The sequence below is a fragment of the Prunus mume genome, linkage group LG3 (genome assembly GCF_029339155.1).
Source record: "Prunus mume cultivar Tortuosa linkage group LG3, ASM2933915v1, whole genome shotgun sequence".
Lineage (NCBI taxonomy): Eukaryota > Viridiplantae > Streptophyta > Magnoliopsida > Rosales > Rosaceae > Prunus > Prunus mume.
In genome coordinates this window covers 14,016,818-14,042,767 of record NC_142700.1, presented here as the reverse complement: position 1 = coordinate 14,042,767, position 25,950 = coordinate 14,016,818, and the positions used below count along the sequence as shown (strand labels likewise).

Below are 25,950 nucleotides of genomic sequence, written 5' to 3'. Positions count from 1 at the left end.
TTAAACGTATTATGTTAACTGGAAAAAAATTTGAATTGTATTATCGTATTGACTCGAAATTGCACACCTTGTTTCAAGTTAGAATTCATCTCCATGAGAATGGTAAGTTGCAGGCTTTGCATAAATGCCTGATCACTCAAAATGATCACTGAATTTACTTCTTCAAAAGCTAGCTGAGCAGTTTTCATTTAGATTTTTATAACATTTCATATACTCTAATTCAATAGTTTTCTTTCAAATGTCTCAAATTTGCATCCATGAATATTCCAATCCTCTAAAGAGGCACCCATTTCCCTCTCGGTTTCGCCTAACACTTGAATAATATATACAGGTAGAACACAAAAATTCAAGGACTAGGGTGAGTACGTACTGGGAGGCTAGACTATAGCACCTTACAAAAGGATTCTCAAATTCCATCAAGCAAGTTTGAGGAAGGAAAATTATACATCTAAGTATATCATTGGGGTCCTTGGGTAAGTCTCTGCATCTCATTTTGGTCATTTAGGGTTTCAATGAGAAGTGGAGGAGCATATTGGGCAGTCCCTTGGTGCTCTTCAGAATCCTGGCAGAATGAAAGAATGATGGTATCAATTGACATCTCCACCACTGCAAAGAAAAGAGTGGCAACCACATAACCAAGACCCCAACAAACCTGCACAAACATATAAGAGCAGATTAATCATTTATATAATCTACATGATTATTGTGCTCTGGTTCTTGTCAATCAAATATAGGCTCTACAAATATTTTAAAGAAAGCCTCGTTGATGTTATAGAGAGTGGGAGGCTAACAACATAGCATTAAAGTCTACTTTGCTGTCCTAGCAGTAACTAATATTAATGCTTTCATCAGACAATGACAAATCGTCACTAAAACGCATTATCATACCAACACAGGAAACAGAGGAGAAGAGATCTTGTTGTGTGCAGATCTGTATCTGTGGGTATCCAACATAAGGAACGCAAAAAGGGCTGTTGAGAGGCTGACACACAATTTTCCAAGGAATAGGATAACATCTCCAATCACATTTACCCTCCCTATGCGAAGGATGTTACTAATGATCAAATCTGTTGCGATTGCAGAAGCCTTACAGAAGCTTTTACCCGTTATAGCAATCTGCAAGAGTAACAAGCATATTTTCCAGAAACCAATCAGATGCACAAACTATATAAAACAGAAAATTTAAAACAGAAGGTAAGTCAGTATCCGGATCTGAAACCCAAAATGAATAATAAAATAAGCACATAAACGAGGAAAGAAAAGTTATACATTATAGTGTTTGCAGTTATGTAGCCTGTAGGTTAGAACAAAAATAAGTACAGTTTAATTGGTAGCTTTCATGTGCCTTCTCACTTCTTTATTCTTTCAAGCTTCTTGGAGTTCTTACTTCATTTTATGGCCCACTCTGAGTACATGTAGTCAAGTCCCAGAATCACGTTAAACATCCCATTAGTTTCAAAAAGGCATATAATTCACACCAATTCGATATTGCATACTCAAAACAACACGCTTAAGACTTGAGAATACTATGATGCATTATCCAATCTGAATTCAGGCATAAATTTCCCAAGTAGTGACCACTTCTTTTGTTAGCATAAACAAGAAATCGATTGAGGCATTTGACTTTCTCCTAACAAATAAGTTCCTCTTTTGTACATTTGTCATACAAAGATGAATGATTATGAGAAAAAACAGACAATCTTACAGAAACTTGAGCATTTACTACTTATGTAAAAAATTACCATAATATAGGCATTGCGGTTAGCCGATTTGATTGTCCACTCGATACATCTCAGGCTAAATCTCGAAGTATGGTACACAGCCTTTCCAAACCAGTTATCAGGTGTGGTTCCAGCAACTTTTAGTCTGCGGCGAATTGACTCAAGCATAAAGCGGATTGATTCCACAAATGACACAATTAGAGAGCCAAGAGCAACCGACCCAAGGTTATAGCGCACAAGCCGTTTCATGGAGGAAAAGACAGGAAGAAATGGAATTTCCGGCTGCATTGAAGAAAATAATGAGCAACTAAAAATAAAAAACTGGTACACAAAGAAATAAACTTTAACTAGTCCTCAAAAAGAAAAACTCAGGTAACTCGATTTGGAAGTACTAAAAATAAGACCCATAATATCATCCAGCAGACATTAATTATATTTGGAGGGACAATTCCCCAACATATATTCAGCATATTGACACATGCAGACCCCGACACACGCATCAGCGTGTCGAGACACTGACATGCATGCAGGCACATGCAGACGCCAGCACGCCTGTTGACACATGTAGATACCGATATGCATGCCAACACATGTCTGTCTACTCCCTACTCTCAACTCAATATTAACATGCACATAAGCACGAGATCACCATCTCTAAAAGCAGTTTTTGGAATGACATAACAGACCATTAAATCAATGGCTTATAACAATAAGATTCTATTGCACACTGAGTAACTGGATCATCACCTCTAGAGGAATTATAAATTAGGTTACAGAAGATCTAGAGGAACTATGAATTAACTAAGCCACCTTATGTTTTATAAAATATAAATATTACTAAAAGCTTTGATGCTATAATACCAACCAAGCATTCAACACTCATGTTTATATCTCTGTATTGTCCATTCTTGCAATCCAAGTAACAAAGATAAAATCCAGACTTACAAACAAGATCTACAAGTCAACTTAGTTGTAAACATTTATACAAATAGATTAGTAACTTACTGAAGTTTCACCACGAGCCCAATAATAAGAGGCAACAGAACCCGCAATAACAGTCGACGAGCATGCTATGAAAAATTGTGTAGCCCAATAACCCCCAAATAGGTGGAAAAGGATAGCAACTCCAATATGAGGAGTGTAATGAATGCTATAACCGCAACAATGATCACAGTTCACTCGTTTTGACAAAAGATCATAAACACAGCAGTTCAAATTGCAGTCATTCTGGACAACTTGACCAGAACTGAACAGATTGAAAGCAGCTGAAAACCAGAACATGTAAAAAATTGCAAGGATGGTATACGGAAGGACTGGAAATATTATGAGCGCTTGAGCTTCTCCTATGACCTTCGCAGCAACCTGCATACAGATTAATGTATAGAGCCATTGAGGTTAAGGGAAAGTAAACAACTCTGGGTGAAGAAGACTACCAGGTACTATGATAAATAAGTTATGACTGGTGTTTCCAAAAGTGGACGGTGCACATTTCAATTAGGCTTTTTATCACAAATGGTCCTTGAGGTTTGCGAAATTATCACTTTTTTTTGTGAAAGGATTTTTATCACAAATGGTCCATGACAGAAAATTTGATGGAAGCTAACGGCACGGACCATTTTGATGTGTGGAGGGTAACCTTAAGGACCATTAGTGTCACAAAAAAACATTAGGGACGATATGTGATAATTTTGCAAACCTCAGGGACCATTTGTGATAAAAAGCCTTTCAATTATGTGCTATTGGCAACATCAGCACTTGCTTCTGTGAAACTTTAGTAATAATATATGCATAAATTATATGTAATTATTTCAGTTGCTTTAACTCGTCAACATTCATCCCAAAATTAAAAATATATATTTTCGGTTATAGCTAATGGGAAACATGGCTCAACAGAACCTCTGATGCATATTAGCTAGGCTCAGTCCTGCTCTCAATACAGATTTCTGGCCATCTTAAATTTTCTTAATTTGACAACTTGAATGAGTAAGACATGTTTTGACACAAATCTAGAGATGAGCCGTATCATGCTTAACAGTGCTCACTAAAAATATTTCTAGGGCTTGCCTAAAGATGATTTAAGTATTAGACACATTAAGGCATTAATAACAATGCAGTGGCCTTTGTCCCATGCCATACCTTTTTTAGGTTAACCAGTAACAGTTATGTATTTCATCAAATACTTTTTTGCTTTTTGATGAAATAACCATGTTTCTTATCTTTTCATTTTTAGTATGTTCATGAAACTCCAAATGTGGACTTGTGGAACAAATCCATAAGATCCTATTATGCCTAAACAATGTCTAAATGTATCAAAAATATGTCTTGTGTCTACTATTTCTTATATGTTGTTTCTATCATTCTGTATATTTCTTCTTAACCATACACTGAGAATTCAGAGGGAAACAGTAGCCTAACCTAAGTTAAAGGCTAACTCCTAACATATCCTACATCGGCATTTTACTTTACAAATGCTCATATACAGCTTCTTGGAGCAGCTTCACCTAATTGGAGTTTGTAGTTCTTAAATCAAAGAAACCATAACATTTTTTAAACCAAAAGGTCTCTACAACTTTGAGTGTCATCATCTTTTTACCATTTATGTTCTTACAATTTAATATGATTAATTGAACATCATACTTGCCTTAAGGACAGATGTTGCCATAAGGATGCGGCGGACTATAGCAATTGATGTAAGAACAGCAACAACTGTAATAAAGGTCATAAATACAGCAGCAGCACGGAGATGAGTTAACTCCTGAAATATTGAAACAACTGTGTTAGTTGAAGATACATACAGACGGCTTCCAAGTTAGGAGTACTCAGTTAATGAAGGTACACACCCTTCCAGATATGTGAATGTATGGATCGTGCTCACCGATGATTGGAGAGATGGCATCATTTCCTATCCATCCAGCTAAAATCAAGCAAGAAAAATAAATCAGCACTGCATTTTGTTGAATGTTATCCACACATACAAGCATCCAACTTATACAAGTAAACAAGTTTATGGGAAGCAATATGCTTAAGCCTCAAACAAGTATCAGTGCTAAAGATGAGACAGAAGAATTCCAACAAAAGTGCTGAACAAGAGGGCAAAAAGATGCACTTGTATGAATGCTTGGAAACGAGTTCCTTCCTAGATACTACATTATGGAGAGCAAAGTTATCAAAATTGACAAAATCCAGTTCAAGATCTTCTTGATGACAATTGCTATACTAATTTTTCCTCCCCCTCTCCCTTTTTCTTAGAAAAGAATTTGTCAATATTTTTCACATACTAACAGGATTGTGGATAGCTGATCATGGATAAAATCAAAATGGGGAGGAAGGGTTGATGGAGGCAGGAATCAAGTCATTGTTGTATTAAAAGCTATAGCATGGTTTACCAAACAGGACGATAAAGCACAGTACGATATAGCTCTTGACCTTTCAAGTAATAGAACATTGTGACTGCTATTATGAGAATGTTAAAGAGGCCAACTGTTATCCAGGGCATTGCAGCAACAAAATGACGAATCAGAAGCAGCCAAATCACTGACAGAAAAAGTGGCAAGATTCCTCCACAAACAATCAGCACTGGCCATGCCTTTCCAATATCAGCCATGTATCTCTGTAAACAATGAAGCTTTAGAACTCTAGAACATGCAAAAGGCACATTTAATATAAAGTATGCACGTAATGAAATAATCAAAACAAAACATACCAAAAGAAAAAAGAGGGTGGGGATTAGGGAGTACAGCATTATGGTGCATTCTGACAGCATATTCTGTCAGAGTTTTTTTTCTCATTCCAATAAAAAAAGTTCCGACAGAAAATGAAGAAACTAATGCCAAGAGCTTTTTGTCAAATAATCAACAATATCCACTAATTAGATGAGCCTTTCTGGAAAAAGGAAGAGTGGCCACAGAATTCTTATGGCCTGGTTGGTTCAATTGGCTGGGAAGTAGGTCCTGTGAATAAGGATAGATCTTTCACCATAACTATCAACAATGCACTTGAATATTCTAAGGGCAAAGAATCGGATGTTATGCTAATAGCCAGACATACTAAATAAACATTATAGAAAAATGAAAAGATTCTTTTAATACAGGGCTTAAACTAATGAGGTCATAATGTTTTATATAAGTGAAAACGAACAAATAATAATTCCAGCCATTAACTATGTTTCTCTTTAAACTGGTATACCAATTGCAAACGAAGTTTTATTTATTTATAAGAGAAACATACAATTGTAAACAAAATCAAATGCAGACAATTGATGTAGACAAGAAAAGTTATATGTTTTAACAAGCATACTCATTGCAAAGAAGTAAAATGTAGTAAACAAGTGCTGCTCAACCTTTAAGACAGATGACCGAGAATTGATGGACCTGTGAATAGATTTGTCTATAATAATGTCCTCATTGATATTCACTCCACCCATTTGCTGCCAATGCCTCAAAGATACATTTGAGGGACGAGCAATAAATTGGCAGCTCCAATAAACTGGAAAAAGGAAGAGTTTTTAGTAATGTTATGATGTAAGAACAAAAGATACAATAATGAAAGCATATAGGGACTAAAGCTTTTTTTAATTATATGCTTTCTCCCACTGATAGACATATATACACAACAAATATCAAATGCAGCAAAAATATTAGTATGTGAACACAATTAAAAAATATAATTTAATGATCTCAAACAAAAGTGAGTTCATTTACCATTTACACTTGGAAATATGACAGGATAACAAGGACCCTGAAGTTGAAGAGAGGTGTTTCTCATTTCTGGTGTGAGGAACTCATAATAATCATAATTCCTGTCTATCCAGTCATCCATTGAAAGACGGATATCTCCTTCAGGATAATCACACACCCAACTTAGTGAATCTTCAGAAGGGGTAGGGCAATCCAATAAGCATATACTCCGAGCATTGGCCAACTTGAATTGATTGTCTTTCAAACCACTTAGGTAAACCTGGTTAGGATTTAACCAATATTTGAGTTCCAGTTGACGAAGACCTTTTGCATGCTTGTCACCACAAACATTTCCTTTGTAGTCCAGTCCATAAGTGAGCCTGATGAACCACATCACTATTCATGAGAATTATCGAATAAAGTAAAGAGAATTCAAGTTATTCAACTATGCGAAAGAAATGTAACCATTATGTAGCAAAATAGAGCAAGCACACAGAAAATATACAATGTAGCCAAACATAAACAAAGTTACGGTACAAAACTAAACGAAAACCAAACAGAACGCAGACCAACTTCCCCAAGTAAGATGCATTGATGGTTGTTTTAGGATAAAAGACCAACAACAAAAAAAACTTCCAGTACAAAATGCACAGGAACAACGTAGCATTTCAGATTTCGAAAAGCTGAATGACAATAGATTATTATTTTCTCCACAAACAAATCACATAAACTCAATATCTCATTTTCAGCTTCTTACTAAAATTTCTCAAGCAACCACATAGTTGAAAATAAAACAGAACGTAATATTATGTTGATTAGAAAAAGGAAAACTGAAAACACAACAAAGATGTTAGTACCAAAAGCAAGCCCAGTTCAGAAACACCAAACCCAAGTAAGAAGCTAATTTGTGTCCTGATTTTATTCTAACAGACAAGTAAAAGTGTGTACATGGAAAAATACCAACAAAAAAACAGAAACAAATGCTCATTCGTAATACCACGTATTTGTGAGCTAAAACGGCGATTCTTACCTTAAAAAACACAGGCGAAACAAATATTTGCCAAAAAATGAAAAGGTATGGTTAGGAATCTTACCTTAATGGGTTTCCTTGGTTAAATCCAAAGCTGGAGTTAACAATCATAGCAACCCAGAAGGCTATAAAGATTACAAGGAACACAAGGTCCCTGCATTTCCTGTTGTGCCTAATGATTGAACCCAATTGCTCACTCCCATCACTTGATGGGTACCTCCCTATGACTGCCCCCAAAGGACCCCTCATCCTTCTTTTGAAACGCCGACACACTGTTTCTCTGTCAATCGTCTTCAACAATGAGAGCGTAGAGAGGGAGAGAGAGAGAGGGAGAGAGAGAAATGAAAAGACAGAGAGGGAGAGAGAGAAATGAAAAGACAGTAGCAGAGTGTAGAGCTACGAGTGTGTGAAAGGTCCCCAAGGGTTTTAAGATTTGGAATATATTTTAATGGAGCTGTTTCTCTCTCTCTCTCTTTCAGACTTTAAGACAAAGATATCACTAAAGCTGCTAATTTATTATTTCTATCATTGTCAGGTGGCTCGGCTCATATACTATGGGCTTCATTCATTAGCTGCTATGTCTTTTTCTTTTCTCTTCTTTTCTTTTCTTTTCTTTTCTTTATGCATAAATACGAAAAAAAAAGTAGTAAGGATTATCCTAATGTGAATATTGAATAAAAATAAATTATTATTTCAAATTAGGATAATCCTTACTACTGTAGTGAAATTTTATTTTATATTATTAAATAATGTTGTTCAAATATTAATTATTAAATATTAAATAATGTTGTTCAAATAGAAAAAGGAATAATAATAACTTGATCCATATTAATTTTGTGAATAGTAGTTAACCTGTGGTTAAATTGTATGTTTAACCTAATATTATTATCTCTTGTTTTATGTTCAATTACTTGATTCCTAGATAAATTTTAGTAAGAATCTGAAAATGAGATATTGTGTTTATGTACAACGTGATAGGAGAAAATAAGTAAAGGTATATAATTTTTTTTAGAGAAAAAGGAAGAAAATATTTAATTTATAAAAAAGTAACGGCTACTAAGATAAGATAATTCTACCACATTTATAAACCACTTGGTGTACCATCTCTTTAATATAAGTGAAGCTCACTAGTCTAATATATAAATGTGGTCTTTCTAACATTTTCATGAGACAACGGATATCAAACAATTGAGAAATATTTTTGTATTTATTTTTCTATAGTGAAAATTTCATTGCATTTGCACCGCATTTTTCTAAAAGGAAAATAACGAATAACAAAAAGAAGAAAAAGCTGTGCACCGAAAGTAGAATCAATTTTTTATTTTTTTTTGGTCAAAGAAGGTAGAATCATGAGACCCCCAAAAAAAAAAGTAGAATCAAAATGAGCCGTTCAAGCAGCTATGAGCCGCTGTACAAAACAAGCCAATATGGGGTATATATTTAATTTTTAATAAGAATATATTCGAATTTAAACTTTATTTAAATCCAGTAATTCCGCCGTTTAGCTAATACACAGTCACAGTCAATCACAGACAGAGACACTGATACACTGCCGCACACACTGATAAGGAAAAGTGAGCTTGACTTGAGAGTGTCATGCTCATTGTTCGCTGTGTTTACGTTCCCACTCTACCAACCGTTGATCGTATTGGGATGTGTATTTTGTTCCTACTCTACCAGCCGTTCATTTCTTTTTTGACCCAAAGCAAAGGAAATTATACAAAGATGTTGGGTTAACTTACAAGATCTGAATAAGAACATAAGAACTGATAAATATATTGGACAAAATCATAGTATAAGAATTTTTGTTAACCTAAAAATCTTCACCGCCTATGGTTGTTCTTCGATTGCTTGTTGCGTTCGTGTGGGTGCATTGGTAGTTTTTCGACTTCGGTGGAGGTGATGAATTTCGGATGGCTGGTTTTTGTGGTGTGTGGAATCAGTTATGTTGTTATATCTGTAGGTTTTGTGTATGTTTTCGTATGTTCTTGAGATGGTAGTTCCTAAACTCAATCTTGGCCACAATGACAATGTTCATGTCTTAAAGGTGGCGGTGGCAGCAACCGCATGGCTACAGCTCTTTTGATCATATGCTAGGTTTGCCAAAAACCATGCCTTTGATGTCCGGACTCAGGACTCCCGAATGGGCTTTATGCATGATTTGGGCTTTGGTTGGATGTTGGTAGGGCCTTTGGCCTTTTCATGTTGCTTTTGATGGACTCAGCAATTGTGAATGAAAGAACTAGACGATTTTCCTTTATAGACTTTACCAAAAAAGATATATGCCTAGATTTCTCCAATCCGATCTTATTGAGCTTACTTTTATGTAACTGCCCTATTGTAATATTTTATTTCTGAATGAAATTTCTTTCAGAAAAAAAAGAACAAGAATGTATGGGGTGTGCTAGTATGCGGTCGAATCAACTTCTGAAAATGGGTGAAGATTGCCATAGAGCATTAGTGAATGGGTTGTGGATTTTGATTTATATCAGTCAAGGAGGACTTTGGACATTGGAAACTCTAAATGATGCACAGTGAACCAGAAGACTACGTTTCTATATACAACCCTTCCTGATTCGATCTCAAATGGTGGGCTGCGAGATTGGGCAAATGGGGACTCAAATCAAGTAGAGCTTAGTTTATACAAATGCATTTATCCTCCAGTTAACAGCAGCAGTGCAATTGGCAGCGCAGAAGAAAAATTGACAACAGCCATAGATATAAAAATTATGAGACAACATGATTTGGGTATAGAGAGAAAACCTCTCGAAAACTTCATTCCATTGAAGAGATTATAACCGTACAATACAACTCAATCTTTTATATATGAAGTGATTTACAGTATAAGGAATCAAAGAATTGGTTTCAAGGGCAAGAAACCAAAAAAATCTCTAAAAAGTAAAAGACTTTACTCATTATATGTATGTGCTAATTAACAGTCATGGCTGATGAATGAAATGGAGGAGCCCCTTTGCCCATTTTGGCTACCGCTGTAAGTGCTTGCACCGTGTCCACATTGCTGAACCTCCGCCTTTGTCTTGCTAACCTTAACAAGTGCAAAGCGAAACTGGGATTTACACCTGATCGACCAGCGCTGCACTGTGTCATCAGACGTCTTCAGTGAATTTGCATCTGCAGTACTTTGCACATGAACCAGCTTTTGTTTCTTTTGCACTAATGTTTCATTGTTGTTGTCTTCATGACCATGATCACTCCCAGAATGAGCAGAAAGCCTCTTCCTTTTCATATTCATACAACTTACACTTTGGACAGAATCATGAGCAGCATGTGGCAAAAACCTTCTTTGAGTCCTCCTCATACTTGACCTTTTCTTCTTGGGTATGTTAATGTCACTGAAGTGGAAAGTTTTGAACTCTGACCTTTCCTTTTTAGCAAAGAAACTGATTAATTCTGCAAGAACAGCTTTTTCTTCAAAAACCCACTTGGTTGTGAGTCCATTCCCATCCTCCAACTCCATCAATTGTTGGGTTGCAACTTCAGCCAACATATCCAAGGAAGATGATGATGATGATGATGAAAAAAACCCTTTGTTTTGCTTGACCATGGCCTTCTGAGGAATCAAACACCCATCAAATCCATATCCATGAAGTGGGTTGCAGCAGCAACTTCTCACAGCCATGGCCGTGGCCTTCTCAACATCATCTTCCTCCCAATTTTTGACAACAACAGAAACCTCAGAGAGAAGATTCAACGAATTTGAATCAGACCCAAATTGAAAATCACCCTTCATTCCCATAACCAAAACGCAAAAACAGAACTTTCACCTAAAAGATTAAGAAAGAACACAGAAATAAACCCAACTCAGAAAAGAAAGGGACAAATTCAAAACGGATCAGAATGAGACAATGGGGTTAGGGTTTCAACTCTACTGAGATAGAGAGAAAGAGAAAGCGAACAAGTTTGCAAATTGTGATCAGAGAGAGAAATAATAGTTGGGAAGATTCACTATAAGGCGGTTTTTAAACCCAACGCTCAAGTGCACTCTCTCACTTTACTTTGTAGCTGTGTCTCTGTGTGTTTCCATATCAGATTAGGATTGTAGTTGCTTTGGCCCCAATTAATTAACCACCCAAAGATTTCCCGACCGTTGGAGATAATACCTGAAAGCGGGTTTAACGCGGTTTTCTTCAAATTAAAGTTGCCACAAAGCGAAAGTTTTCTCTTTCTTTTCCCCATTCTATTTGGATTTGTTATTTATTTGTGCCTGCCTACCACTTGAATGATGAATTGCTCCATCCACATATTTATACACTTCAGCCTCTCAGCCTGTTCTTTTTTTTTCCTTTTTTTTTTTTGTTGTTGTTGTTGTTGATGCTATTTTCCTTCATTTTATTTAAAGATACAATTGTTCAATTTTTAATTTTTTTTTTTAAGACGTAAATTTTATAGCTAGTTTCATTTCATATAAGGAGTTCAATGCCCCAAAAAAAAAAGGTATATTCATCTATGGTCTTGTGAAGAGTTATTTACTTTTACGGAACATTTTGGAAAAGGCCAAAGGAGAGAGAAATATTTTTAAAAGAAACCAAAATTGACAAAAATGCGCGTATTTATTTTTAGATTTCCTAAGGAATCATTTTCATTTGCATGTCTTTGGTTTGAAAGTTGAGAGGTTTTTCTATATTTTTTGGAAAAATTTTAGCTTTTTCTAAAAGTGAAAGTTTTTTTGTTACTAAAACCTAAATTTACTTTTACACTAACACCCCTTGTGATTTTTGAGTTTTTCACAAAACCGCCTGAGATTTCAGAAATTACCCAAACACTCCTTGAAGTTTTAAATTATTTTTTCACAAACACCCTTTTCGTTGATTCGTCCAAAAATTGATGATTTCATTTTAAAAAAATTTTGCAAAATGACAAAGTTAGCCTCAATGAATACATGTGCAATAATCTTAAAGGCTAACTTTGGCATTTTGAGAAACTTTTTTATATATAAAATCATCAATATTGGGACAAAAAATCAACAAAAAGAGTTTTTGTAAAAATAATTTAAAACCTTAGGAGGTATTCGTGTAATTTTTCAAACATCAAGGGATTTTGTAGAAACACAAAAACAAACAAAAAATAAAAGGGGCAGCAAGTGTTAGTGTAAATAACTCGTCTTATGAATTAAATTTTTTTTTTCCCAATATTTTATAGGGGTGGTTGCAATTCAGTTACTACAACTTTTCAATGAAATCATGAACCGGCCAACGTATTACGGTATGATAAAAAGATGAACCATGAACCGAACAACATATTGCGGTCGGTATAACGCAATTGTTGGTTTAGGAAACAACATAACATTACAGAATTTTCTATCAACAAAAAAAGAGTCTGCTCATGCTTGAAAAAACTGTTGAACTTTATTACTAAAAATCAATATAATCCACAATCCTGCTAATGCACAATTAATCAACTAAATAGTTTATTACAAGCTAGAGATTATGATAGCAACCTAACAAATTTACCAAAAGAACCGATGAGTTTGCAATACTAATTGAAATCTAAGTTCCTACTAGATAAAAGTTTAATTATTCACTAATTAAGTTATATTAATTCACTAAATATTTAAATGACATTTCTTCAAGGCTGAGATTTTTTTATAAATAAAAAAAAACAATAGAGAGAACTTCAAAAGATTGACGGAGAATACACTTCATTAGTAATACATTCTAAGCCTAGGTGAGTCCTACCTACAGAGAGGAAGAAGATAAGAGAGAGAGAGAGAGAGAGAGAGAGAGAGAGAGAGAATAAAAGAAAAAGAATAAGAGAGAAAGATTCATCTAAATGATGAAGTCCTAGACTATGTTAATTAATATAAAATAATTATAAGTATTTATTTTAATAATTAATTAAATTATATTGCGGTTTGCAATATACCACATTATTTGAATATGCGGAACCGCAACCGCAACCACATATTGCGGTCAGTTTTATAAATCGTATATTGCAATCAGTTTTCGTGATAAGTCGATTTAGATGCAGTACAACCTCGGTTGGTATTTGTGGTTTTTCAGTCTAAAATGCCAACTCTAGCTTTATGCATGGTTTGGGCTTTGATTGGATGTTGGTTGGGCCTTTGGCCTTTTTATGTTGACAATTGGATATGCAATATAAATTAAAATCGATTGCCCCAAAAATTCGATGTCATAAAAAGAGAAGTAATAAAATTCCAAAATCTAATGGCAAGGTTTAATATTTATTCAACTATTGTTACAATTTTGTTCTCTGCGATTGTAGCAATAATGATTTTACCAGGACTTGCAACCTTAGCACCTTCACCAACTAAAAATAATGCAAAGTTTTTAGAGAAATGCAAAGAAATGGTCACAGTTGAGTGTGGAAAATAAATATTTGATAATATGATCCACCCCAATGTAAACGGAGTAAGATTGGCTTGTTGCTATCAACTTCTGAACATGTGTGAAGATTGCCATAGAGCATTAGTAAATGAAGCTCTTGCAGCACCTCTTCCCAAAGTCAACAAATCGGAGGCTTTGTTCAACAGCAGAACTATTTGGAGACATTGTTTTCCAACTGCAAAAAGATATAGTTGCTTTAGTATGTACTTTATTCCATAAACAACTTCAAACAAAATATATAGAAGGAAGTTATGACATTTATTGATGTATGTGGTTCATGTAAAATAGATTTGAAGATGGGTAAATTAATGTGCCTATTTAGCATAGCATGCATATGATTTATGTAAATATCGAAAGTTTACCTCCATTGCCTGTAGGCAGGTGGCCCGTAGAAGGAGTTCAAATGTGTTGTCTCTATTTTCTATGTCTCTTAATGTCCGTCTCTAATTTCTTGACATGTGCCCATCTACTTAATCCTTACACAAATACTGTTAAATTATAATTATTAAAAAAAAAAACTACAAACTAAAATATAAATATACATATACTAAAAATATCAAAGCTAATTTGATATCTAGTTGGCGTACGTATATTGTATATAAAGGTTTAGGGATAGAGGTAGCTAAAAATCATCATCATCATCATCATCATCATGTTTTTTGGTGTGGATTGGAGGGAACCAAACCCTAATTAATTGGGGAGGAATTGTGTCTATTGAATAGACTTACTTGGTATCTGATCTAAGGAGAAAGACGCCCTGATATTTGCTAAGTACTAAGGTTTCCAACTCCAGCCGTGGTTACCTAGGGAAGTAGTTTTTAAAATAAAATAAAATAAAATATTCCCAGGAGAATGATGACTTTTCAAGATATTCAGAAGCAACTAAAGAAAAAAAAACACTTTACGTTCCTTGTTCACCAAGAAACTACTCACAGGAAAGTCTCTTTTTAGAGGCAATTACTTCCTCTCCAAGCTTTCCGCTTTTCTCATTTGTAGACTTTTGAAGGGTTCTCTGACTGTAATTTTGGAACTATAAAAGTAACAGATTATGATACTGGAGCGTGAGTTGAGTTTTGTAGGGTTCCCCAACTCCACATCCAATTCTCCGAAAACACTAATAATTTCTCTCCCTCTTCTTCCCTTTTCAAAGCAAGAGAGTCCCCCAAGTCCTCCTCCAATTCTCCGAAAACGCCATTATAAGACAGAGAAACCCAAGAACTCAAATTTCAAGCCCACGCCTTACAAAGAAAGCAAAACAAGAAGAGGAAGAAGACATGATTGCCAACTTACCAGACGATGTTCTTGGCCATATTCTCCATTGTTACCAACCAAACATGCCGTGGCCACTACCGTGCTCTCCAAGAAATGGACCAACCTATGGACTTCTGCTTCCTTCTTCAAGCTCGACCTTGACGACAGACTACTACTGCGGCCCAAAAGCCTCACATCGATGCCTAATCACGCGTCCTTATTTGCCAACTTCGTGAACCACGTCCTTGGCCTCATCAATTTGCCATGCGTACAAAAAATCAAATTCTTTTGCTCCGACTCTTACGATTTGAATCTCATAAATTCTTGGTTGCTTGTTGCATGCACATCCAACGTTGTTGAGGTCAACATCAGAATTCCTTACACTCAAAATCCTATCGAATTGCCTCAAATCTTGTATGCTAGTAGGTCGCTTCGGGTACTAAAACTAAATGCGAATATAAGGCTGGATTTTCCTCCAGATTACGTGTGTTTTCCGAGCCTAAAGGTTCTTTGGATAAAAGTTTATAACCAAGATGGTATTACGTTTACGCAGAAGCTTTTCCATATCTGCTTTGTGCTTGAAGATTTGTTCATGGAGAGTGACATATTGAACAAGGAAAGGGAAGTGGTTTTCACGGTAAAATCGAATACACTTAAGAGGTTGAAGATTGAATGCTTGGTGCATAGTTTCGACATCGAGTATAGCTTTGTGGTAGATTGCCCAAACCTTGAGCACCTTGATCTCTGCGATGACTTCTTGGCCAAGTATAAAATCGCTATGGATTTGAAGGTACTTGATGATGCAAAGATTTGTATTGGACTCCCTTCTGCAGATTATGGTGCCTTTGAACTTTATTTCGAGGTAAAGCACTCTAACCGTGCTTTTGAGCTTCTTGAAGCACTCTCAAATGTCAAGTCCTTATCATTGTCTGGATGTACTACTGGGGTTAGTCTCTGCTTTTCTTTAACTTTACATCACCTTTATATAATTAAAACTACATGTTTGAATGTGTGGTCCAAATTTACAGTTGAGACTATAAGTCATAAGAACATTATTAAAATTTAACGAATGCATATTTCTATGTAGTAGCTAACCATGTTCCATTACTTTTGTTTCTTTTGCATGTCAAGGCTGTCAGCTATTCCTATGAGACTGGGGAACACACTGATTCTGATGAAAATGAAGATGGAATTGCACTACGGATCCGCTTGAGAAATTTCATGCTCAAATTTCCTTTCCTTAGGCGTTTGGAGCTGGGTTTCCGCACCAGTGAGAGTTGGAACACATTGACCTTATTGCTACATAGCTCGCCTAATCTGCAGCATCTTATCTTGAGAAAGGTATGTTTACTTTACATGAATGAACAATTTCAAACTGCTTCGTTTTCAGCACTTCCATCTTCTTACCATTCACAATTTTTTTTTATTTTTTATTTTTAACGACAGGAACTAAATGGATACTCTGTTGGTTATAAAAGATTTTCTTATGGAATGCCCAAAGGATCGGTGCCGGAATGTTTGTTGTGTCACCTTAAAGAAATGGAGATTTGGGGATTTGAGGGGGTGAAATATGACTTGCCAATGGTAGAGTTCTTTTTGGGGAATGCAGTAGTCTTGCAAAAGATGAAAATTTATGTCCACAAATTATCATCAGATGAAGAGATTCTGCTCAGCGAGCATGTGTTGGAAATTCCAAAAGTTTCAGAAGCATGTCAAGTGGAGATAAAATATGAATATTAAAAGAAAATTAAGGGTTGGGCGTCTTGTGATCAAAATTGGGTTTCCAAAGAATCACTCCTAACTTACCCAAGAGCAAGCCCGGGGGGGAGCCAGGCTGATACAAAAGGATGCTAAGAGCATCTCCAACCGATGTGTCAAAAGTGCCACATAGACATTTAACGGCTAGAAATAACATCTCACATCACTCCAACCGATGTGTCAAAGCTGATGTGGAATGAAGGCTGGAGGTTGAGATGTTATTTTTGACATCCCAAAAGCAAGATGTCAAATAAATATTTTATTATTTTTAAAGATAGTTAGTTGTTACTTTCATTTATATATTTTTTTTCTTCTTTATCTTAAATGATTTGACTGTTACAATAATTATTTATTTGACATATCGGATGGAGTGTAAAACTGTATAAATGTCAAATTACCACATAAGCCATCAAATTTAAATTTGATGTTTGGTATTTGACATCTCCCTTGGAGATGCTCTAAAGTCTACGCTAAGTTTGCCACCAACTTTGGCTTCAACATTCAAAAGTTGGCAAAAAATTGAAAAGGCAGTTCAAACCGAGCAAATCAAAACCAATGCAAGAGATTTAGTTTGATTTTTACACACAAAAAGTGTAATTTGTGACCCAATCGAACCAAACCGCTATTTTATTGTACGGTGGTCGATTTGGTGACAGCTGCCGAAATCAAACAAAACCAGCCATACTATCTTCTTTTTTTATTGTTCTATGACCCATTTCTTAGAAGTGTATGCTTAAGTAGACTTCTAGTCAGCAACTTCTATCGCATATTTTAAAAAGAAAAGAAAATCATCATATTGGCGTTTCTCATAAGCATAAAGGAGTTGGTGACTTTCATGATCAATATGCTAAGAAATCAGTAAATAAAATACATCATTTCCTATGTATCTGCAAAACTTACCGAGCCGCTAAGGAGAAATTGGTCAGAAAATATAACCACCTAGAAAGTATGACATTCCGGCTGCAGTGGACAACTGCTACAGAGGGTACATTTAGTAGCTCAGTCTAGCTAGATTCGTATGCACTTAAACTAGGGGAACGAAAAGCAATTTTCTGCTGATAGTAGAAACATGACAGGATTAAATTCCTGAATTATAGCGACCCATTTTCACACAGCAGCATCAGGGTCTAACCTTCTCTGAATGGCAGCAGCAGCCTGGCATGAATAAGAGGTGATACCATAAACAAAAAGCCAGAACATGATTAAGAATTATAACAAGAAGACAGCTCACAGCTCTGGTTACTTATCCTCACCTCAAAGTTTCCAATCTTATACTGGTAAGCCATCTCTTCCCTGAGTTGAGCTTGCTCTTTCATTGCTTGTGCCTGAAAATTCAAATGGAGTGAGAAAGTGTATTTTTTGAATAAAGTTTACATGCGATAAACAATTGAATGTGATGAAGCAAAAACTAACCAGTCCACTCTGCATAGAGCGCTTCAGAGCTTCTACTTCTTCTTCCTTTTGCTTTTCACGCACTCGCATCATTTCTTGCCTGAATAGCAATACAATATTATTGGCTAAACACAAGAATGCAATCATTGCAATAAATTTGGTTTAACAGATCCAAACTGGTATCATGTTTTTCCTATCCTGTATCTGAAAAAAGTTGCCCTTGCCTTTTTTCTTTCTGTGCGTGCAACTGCCAAACTAAAGTTTCTAAGAACATTCTAACACAAAATTACTAATAAGTTACATTTTGCAGGCACGAATACATTGTCTACAATTAAGGATTGTAAAAGTTTCATCTTTTTCCTTTTAATAGCTGGCTTTTCATATGAACGAATTGAAACTGAAAAATACCAAAATTAGTCCATAAAATGAAAACTAAAAGCTATAGTCTCAGAGCAGAAACTTAAGATGCCACTTCATGACAAATCCAAATAACAGAGATAGCAATAAAACATACCGTCGCTGTTCTTCATCATTGAATACAGTACGTTCTGTTTGCCCAACCTTTTTATAACCTTTTTTTATTTCCTTTTCCAATTTATGCCTGAAATGAGCATCAAGGCTATAATACCTGCAACCACAAAAGTTAGAGTAATTACTAGTCATTCTGTGGTGTTTTGAATCATTTCACATTTTGAATATGTGCATTCACTTTTACAGGTTTTCTAGTTAGGGTGACTATAAACAAAAAAGTGAGAACATACCAACCCTTCTCACTCATACAACCAACCTGAAACGACATCTGTAACATTAAAACCAAACAAAGTCTTTCCAATTTTATATAGTATCTCCCCTTTGCTTCCTTCTCCAAATAAATAGCTAGAAATCTGGCATGCTATGTTGTCAAATTGTAAATAAGATCCACACAATGAAACATGATTCCACCTATTCAAATATCCTGATTCACAATCTAATAACATGACATGTTAAACCATTTGGTAAGTACTAACTAGTTGTATTGGTCACTCATAAAGTTATGAAAACAACCATTGAAAAGATTAGGCGGATCAAATTTTAAGTCAAGAAGGATATTTCACTCAAATTAGATAATGCACGTATTCCATTCTCCTTTGAGAGTCCCTGGAGAGAGAGAATGAACACCACCGCCTAAAGCTCTAGATATAGAGATGACTAATGTTAAATAATTTATCATCTTATTGGGCCTTGTTTAGGTGCTCAGATTAAGATACATAAAAAGGGAGGAACAAAGCTATATAACTTTTTATTTTTCGGAAAAGTAAATGGAAGTGCATAAAATTAATAGAATAGAGCCTTACTTTTTGGAAGGGAAGGTAGCTGTGTTGTGATCTTCCATGAACCTATCAAGAAGGATACAAATTTCTACTCAGATTGTAAAATTCCAAAATTCCAAAAGCTAACATATTCCTATTATCTTCATTACTCAGTTCCAGTGAAATTAAAAAGAAACCAAAATGATAGACCAAAAAAGAAGATAAATTAAATGCCATCCACACACACTTACTGTTTGAACATCTGCTTCTCTTCCCAATTTGGCAGATGTTCCAGGTTCACCTAAAGAAAGATAAAACAATTATCATTAAAGCTATATTATCAACTCCTGCAATTCAGAAACTGATAAATACATGACTTCTTCAGAACACATATAAAAGAAAAGGGAAAATCTGCAATCTTAGAACTCCAACCAAGATATGTGAAATAAAATATTCTGCAGCTTTCTGGTTTCATGGGGTGGAAAAACAGTTGGAAAATGAACTCACCTGTTTTACTTCTGCCAACCATGCAGTGAACTCTGGTCGTTTGTTCCTATATATAAATATCAATCATCAAATTCAAACGGCCATTAAATAATTAAACACTAAAACTACCAAAGGAGATAAATTAAATTTTGTTAAGGGACAAGTAGACTTGAAAAAGAATCAACAAGATCATCAAAGTTCGTATCTTTTTCATACAATTTCCCAGCATCCAAACAGAAACTCTAAAACCCTAAAACAATAAAAAAAGAAAAAGATCAACTAACATACCACATATCAGTTTCTCTGATGATCCCATACTTCCCCCATGAATTAGTGACAGCTCCTTTCTTTCCTTTCTCCTTCTTTTCCTTCCTCTTCTTCTTTCTCTTCTCCTTCTTCTTCTTCCTCTCTTCCTCTCTTCTCCTTTTCTTCTCCTTCTCTCTTCTTCTCCTCTTCCTTTCTCTGTCATCGTCTTTCTCTTTCCTCCTCTTCCTCTTCCTCCTCCTGTCACTATCACTCTCGCTCTCGCTCTCACTCTCCGACGCCGAATCCGAACCGCTCTCCTCCGACTCCGACTTGGAGTCCGAATCCGAATCCGACTCGCTACTGTACCGCCTCCGAGATCTCCTCTTTCTTCTATCGCTCCTCACAAGTTTTTCATCACTTGACTCGGAGCTTTCCCGTGCTTTCCTTCTGGATTTTCTGCGTTTTCTATCTTCTTCGGAATGGGAATCGGAATTTTCTATCGCTTTCTCGGATTTTCTTTCGTTTTCATCCTCTTTCTCTGAGCTTTTGCTTCTTCTCTCTTGAACGCTGCCATTTCGATCTTTGCCCATTTTTCTGTTCAGGAAAAGAGTGAGAGACAAAGAGAGAAACGCAATACACAAGGGTGGAGGGTGGAGGGTGGAGCTAATTGAAGGGATGGTTTTCGTTTCTGTGTTTCTTGATGAGACTGGACAGAACAGTCGAAGAAAGGGCCGGATGGAGAAATAGCTGGGGTCTCCTCTAGGCCCAATATTGACATGGATCACAACCCTCTCTACGTGGGCTAAAACATGGCTCGGTTTTATGGTGAGTGTACCATATATGAATCATAAATGTGAATATTTATATTAACCATATAATTCATCTGAATAGTAATTTTACTTAAGTTTAATAAGATGATCATATGTCTAATATAAAGGCCGACATGAGAGTTCTATATATGACACCCTCATTATAAAATTTCACATGTTCCTTTTCCAAATTGACAATGAGTATATCCCTTGACACCCAAACATGCTTTGTGGACACTCAAGACACCACTAGAGGTATCAAACGGGGCCATGCTAGTATAAAAATGGCAGGGTACGATACAAGCACAAGCTGGAACAAATACGACAATATAAATAGGTTGAGTCGGGCTGGACTTTTAGCTCAATAAGCATGACATAGTACACCCATGAAATGGACCACACAAAACACAAATTGGCTCATTTAAATGCATTAATCCCATTTGACGACTCTACCCAATGTGGCCTGAAGTTTGGAGGCTGGTAACATCTCCGACCACCCTCGACCGAGAGGAAAATGATGAGAAGAGGGGGAGGGGATGTGCAAGGTTTTTTCCTTTAAATTTCCTAATCTTGTAGCTTTTTAAATGTAGGGAACAAAATTAAAAAATTTGAACTTAAAATGGGATTGGGTGTGGATAGAATAGCCCAAGATCCAACCCATCCAAGGCCCAAACAAAAGAAGAAGCCCAAAAGCCTTGTCATTTGACCCATATGACACTACCACTATCACTCCCCCCGGAACATCTCCAAGACCCGCTTAAACCTTTCCTCTCATGGCTTTTGCAGTCTTCAAACTCTTGAAGAGGCACCAAAACCTCGCTGCAAATGTATCCCCAGTCAAATTTTACTGCAGAGCAAGGCACACTGCCAACACAAGAAATCTCTTCTCAAGAATCAGTCCTCTTGGGGACCCTTTTCTCAGTGTCGTCCCAGTTCTTGACCAATGGGTTCAAGAAGGCGGAAAAGTCAATTACTTTGAGCTCCAGCGGATCGTTCGAGACCTCCGGGCCCGAAAGCGATACAGGCATGCCCTTGATGTGAGTGGATTTGAGCAAAAAGGTCTCCTTTTGGTTGCTGATAATGATTTTTATTCTGTTTTTCTCTTGTACTAAAACTTCTGCTGATTCATTTGGTTGCTAGTAGAAATCTAGTCTTGTTTGTTTTTCTAGTGTTTTTTTTTTTAATGTTTGTTGGGTTGGGTTCCATTACATGCTGAAAAACTCGCCTCAAACGGTCTGGTTTCAATTGAATGATTCTTTGCCTGCAATCCCCTGCTTGCTTGCTGAGAAAATTAATATATAAAAAAAGATTTTTGTAACAGGTTAATTTGGTCATAGGGAAAATGGGAAACCCACAAGGAAATGAGCTTTGGTTTTCTTCTTTGTTCAGATGAACTGATAGAATTCATTCTCAGGTTCTGATATTTAACATATTCCACAGTTTTCTGTTTCCAGTTGACATGTTACTCAAGCTTCTGCCTTTTTCATTGTTCTTGTGCAGGTTTCTGAATGGATGAGTAGCAAAGGCCTGTGCCAATTTTTACCCGGTGACCATGCCGTGCAGCTTGATCTCATCGGTAGAGTTCGTGGCCTAGATGCTGCAGAGAGCTGCTTTAGTAGCTTGAGTGATGAGGATACTAGCAAAAGTTATGGTGCACTTCTAAATTGTTATGTGAGAGAAGGCCTCATTGATAAGTCTCTCTCTCATATGCAGAAGATGAAAGAGTTGGGTTTTGCTTCCTCTCTCAACTACAATGACATTATGCGTCTTTATATACATACTGGCCAGCCTGAGAAAATCCCGGATGTGCTATCAGAGATGAAAGAGGAGGGTGTTTCTCCTGACAATTTTAGCTATAGGATTTGCATGAGCTCTTACGGAATGAGATCTGATATAAGTAGCATGGAGAAAGTTTTGGAAGAAATGGAGAGGGAACAACACATCTCCATGGATTGGCTTACTTATGCTTTGGTAGCCAATTTATACATTAAAGCAGGTCTCCATGACAAAGCATTGATCTACCTGGAAAAGAGTGAAGAGAAGGTAAATAAAGATGCGCTTGGCTACAATCATCTAATTTCACTTTACGCAAGCCTGGGATGTAAAGATGACATGATGAGGTTGTGGAGCCTTGAAAAAACCAAGTGCAAGAAGCAAATCAACCGGGATTACATTACCATGCTTGGTTCTCTTGTGAAGCTTGGGGAGCTTGAAGAGACAAAAAAATTGCTAGAGGAGTGGGAGTTATCATGTCTCTCTTATGATTTCCGAGTGCCAAATATCCTCCTAATCGGATATTGTCAAAGGGGGTTGGTTGAACAAGCTGAAGACACTCTTCGAGACATTGTCAAAAAAGGCAAGACTCCAACTCCAAATAGTTGGGCAATTCTTGCTGCAGGATATGTGGACAAGCAGAAGATGCAGAAGGCTTTTGAGTGCATGACGGAAGCTCTGAATTTACGGGCAAGAAACACAGGATGGAGGCCGAAACCTGGTGTGGTTTCCAGTGTATTGAGTTGGATTGGAGACAATGGAGACATTGAACAAGTAGAAGCCTTTGTAAGCTTAATGAAGACTGTGATTACAGTAAATAGGGAAATGTACCATGCCTTGATGAAGGCATACATCAGAAGTGGAAGAGAAGTGGAAGGGCTTTTACACAGCATGAAAGAAGATCAAATAGAGGCCGATGATGAAATCCTAAGCTTACGACAGAAGTAACACTGAAACGACAAGAAGGTTTTTTTATTGGTACTTTTCCCTCTTCTATGCTATTATATAATGAGAACTTAAGTTTTGGTGCAACTCTTTACTTAGCATCTTGTTGGTCACAGACCTGATCCATAAAACTTACAGCCACTGAAAATGCAATTGACAAAAACACAAGCAGATAATTTTAGTGAATCTCGGGAAATGTTAATAATGCAGAACTGTTAGAAAATGCATTACAAAGGCCTTTTTATAAAATAAAATGCACTGGAAAAGAATTTATGCCTGTACCTTTGAAGAGGCTATCAAATATAGCTTGGTCTGGTTAATCCATTATGATCATTGATTTATAGGTATGTATACCAAAGCAACACTTACTGATTGTGACAGGGTATTATAGAAAAAAAGAGCAAAGACTTAACTCTATTGGTGGCAATTGGCATATGCCATTTTTTTTTTCTTTCACTAATATTCCTAATCTCTTTGGTTTTTAGTATTAATTCTTCTTGCCCAATGATTTTCATTTAATTGATTAAATAAAATCCTGTATGAGCCAATTTTCGGAAATTTTGCCGAAACTTCACAAATGATAGTAGGTCGAATTTCCAAGAAACAAACACAGATGAACAAAAGAAACCAAACACAGTTCTGTTTGCTTCACGGTTGATTGGTTTCCAGGAAAACAGAAGGAAACTAAACTAATGGTGAACTTTTGGATTTTGAAATAACATCACTGCAAACTCAACAGAAGAAATAGCCAAACCCAATATCTTCTCAAAAACCAAGTAGAGGGTTAAAGTACATGTGATTCCGTTTGTATATGTGTATGTGTATCAGTGTGTGTCAAGTTTACTTGATTATAATTTCGACAATGTCATATTCTCACATATTATTGAGTAAAGATAATATATATTAAAAAATGTAAATAATTTATATTAAAAAATATATTATAATGACCGAACTTTTAAGTTGTACAATGCCAAAATTTTGCTGAATAAAACACGTACGTATTTTATATACTTATAAAAAAAAAAAAACTCTTACTTGTAACAACACGTGTCTATACTAGTTTTTTTTCAAGAAATAGTATAGCATCACGACTTTAAATTTATAACACGTGGCTCCTGCGCTGGGCACATCCCATATATATAATAGCAGAGCTGACCGGCTATACTATGTTTTTTAAACCCACACGGCTATACCCGTTTTTACAATTTTTTTTTCAAAACAGTATTGCTGCATGGCTTTACTGTTTTGAAACGTGGTGCCTATGCGGCTATACTATTTGTCAAACAAATTAGTTTCTTTACTTTTGATTTTTTTGCCAACTTCTTTAATTTAATATATGTAATTAAGTAATATCTTAGATTTTTTGAATTACTTTAATTAGTAAGTACTTGAAGTTCAATGTGGAAATATATTTAAGTCCTTGAATTACTTTCATTAAGGTCTTGAAGGGCTTAATAAATATATTTAAAGATCTTGAAGGGCATTTACAGATGCATATGTAAATATATTTCCACAAAAAACTTAATAAATAGTAAGTACTTGAAGTTCAATGGATGTCCAAAAAATAAATTACGTGTTATATACGTATGTATGTATTTTTCAATAACACATATGTGTTCTGTAAACGTCTCAAAGACTCAGCAAACGTACAATACTCATATATTATATAGGTGCGTAAGTATTTTTCCATGTTTAATACACATATTAATTACAAAAATTTCAATAAGACGCACAAAATTTACGTATTATACACATAACTTTGTATATAACACATTATTAAACGTGAAAGTGCTAAAATCTTTATACGGGTAATAACTTTGGAAAATTAAAAAATCAAAAAGGGACGATAGATGCTCGAGTAATGGCATAACAGTAATGAATATAGCTCTTGGGCCATGGAGAAATTGAATTAAGACACCCAAACGATTTCACAAAAGACTTCATGAATAGAAATGAATTACTTTGTGTTCTTTTTCTTCAATCTTTTTACATTAAATAATAATTAAAATATAACTACTAAGCAAAGTGATTAAAAAAGGCAAATATATTACTTGATTACGTATAGTAAATAAAAGAAGTAGGCCAAAAAATAAAACAAAAGAAGCACATATAAAATTATAAAAATAAAAAGAGTATAGCCGTGCGGCTATAAAATAAAAGTGCTCCCAGCCCCTATGTGCCACGTGTCAAAAGAGTAAAGCCTTTTTTT

At 35.7% G+C, this 25,950-nt stretch overlaps 3 protein-coding genes and 1 pseudogene across 6 annotated transcripts; 2 read left to right on the top strand and 2 right to left on the bottom strand.

Annotated features, from left to right (window-relative positions):
- Positions 1-153: 153 nt before the first annotated feature.
- On the bottom strand, positions 154-7,945 carry LOC103326220 (Plasma-membrane choline transporter family protein). Of its 2 annotated transcripts, none has more exons than XM_008228426.3 (10): positions 7,492-7,945; positions 6,422-6,777; positions 6,061-6,206; positions 5,148-5,331; positions 4,562-4,635; positions 4,363-4,476; positions 2,727-3,083; positions 1,743-2,003; positions 889-1,116; positions 154-652 (listed from the first exon to the last, which is right to left on the bottom strand). In XM_008228426.3, exons 1-10 carry the CDS (start codon positions 7,674-7,676, stop codon positions 458-460), a joined length of 2,100 nt encoding a protein of 699 aa, XP_008226648.2. In that variant the 5' UTR covers positions 7,677-7,945; the 3' UTR covers positions 154-457. The 2 variants fall into 2 exon arrangements, 1 of the variants encoding a protein (XP_008226648.2); XR_016125262.1 differs by lacking the exon at positions 154-652 and adding an exon at positions 1,270-1,405 and having other exon boundaries at positions 976-1,116.
- Positions 7,946-14,933: 6,988 nt separating this feature from the next.
- LOC103326332 (F-box/FBD/LRR-repeat protein At4g26340-like) lies at positions 14,934-16,790 on the top strand (annotated as a pseudogene). The gene is made up of 3 exons (XR_016125136.1): positions 14,934-15,989; positions 16,175-16,384; positions 16,490-16,790. The product of XR_016125136.1 is annotated as an F-box/FBD/LRR-repeat protein At4g26340-like (transcript).
- A 780-nt stretch (positions 16,791-17,570) lies between these two features.
- LOC103326219 (nucleic acid-binding protein) lies at positions 17,571-20,922 on the bottom strand. Its single transcript, XM_008228425.3, has 8 exons — positions 20,257-20,922; positions 19,990-20,035; positions 19,734-19,783; positions 19,528-19,569; positions 18,708-18,821; positions 18,215-18,293; positions 18,055-18,126; positions 17,571-17,956 (listed from the first exon to the last, which is right to left on the bottom strand). The coding sequence occupies exons 1-8, from the start codon at positions 20,802-20,804 to the stop codon at positions 17,909-17,911; spliced, it is 999 nt and encodes a 332-aa protein (XP_008226647.2). The 5' UTR covers positions 20,805-20,922; the 3' UTR covers positions 17,571-17,908.
- An 835-nt stretch (positions 20,923-21,757) lies between these two features.
- On the top strand, positions 21,758-23,828 carry LOC103326218 (pentatricopeptide repeat-containing protein At4g21705, mitochondrial-like). Of its 2 annotated transcripts, none has more exons than XM_008228424.2 (2): positions 21,758-22,060; positions 22,524-23,828. In XM_008228424.2, exons 1-2 carry the CDS (start codon positions 21,797-21,799, stop codon positions 23,742-23,744), a joined length of 1,485 nt encoding a protein of 494 aa, XP_008226646.2. In that variant the 5' UTR covers positions 21,758-21,796; the 3' UTR covers positions 23,745-23,828. The 2 variants fall into 2 exon arrangements, with proteins under 2 accessions (XP_008226646.2, XP_088904265.1); XM_089048139.1 differs by having other exon boundaries at positions 21,945-22,082.
- The last annotated feature ends 2,122 nt before the right edge of the window (positions 23,829-25,950 follow it).

Bases quoted from the DNA above. Each gene is read 5' to 3' on its own strand.
- LOC103326219 (XM_008228425.3), bottom strand. From the start codon at position 20,804: ATGGGCAAAGATCGAAATGGCAGCGTTCAAGAGAGAAGAAGCAAAAGC. The intron at 19,570-19,733 runs GTAAGTGTGTGT...CCTTCTTGATAG, and splicing joins GAGAAGCAGATGTTCAAACA to GTTCATGGAAGATCACAACA. The intron at 18,127-18,214 runs GTTAGTTTTTGC...TTGAATTTTCAG, and splicing joins GCTCTATGCAGAGTGGACTG to GCACAAGCAATGAAAGAGCA.
- LOC103326220 (XM_008228426.3), bottom strand. From the start codon at position 7,676: ATGAGGGGTCCTTTGGGGGCAGTCATAGGGAGGTACCCATCAAGTGAT. The intron at 5,332-6,060 runs GTTGAGCAGCAC...CATTGTTTACAG, and splicing joins CTCGGTCATCTGTCTTAAAG to AGATACATGGCTGATATTGG. The intron at 4,477-4,561 runs GTGTGTACCTTC...TCAATATTTCAG, and splicing joins ACATTCACATATCTGGAAGG to GAGTTAACTCATCTCCGTGC.
- LOC103326218 (XM_008228424.2), top strand. From the start codon at position 21,797: ATGGCTTTTGCAGTCTTCAAACTCTTGAAGAGGCACCAAAACCTCGCT. The intron at 22,061-22,523 runs GTGAGTGGATTT...GTTCTTGTGCAG, and splicing joins GATACAGGCATGCCCTTGAT to GTTTCTGAATGGATGAGTAG.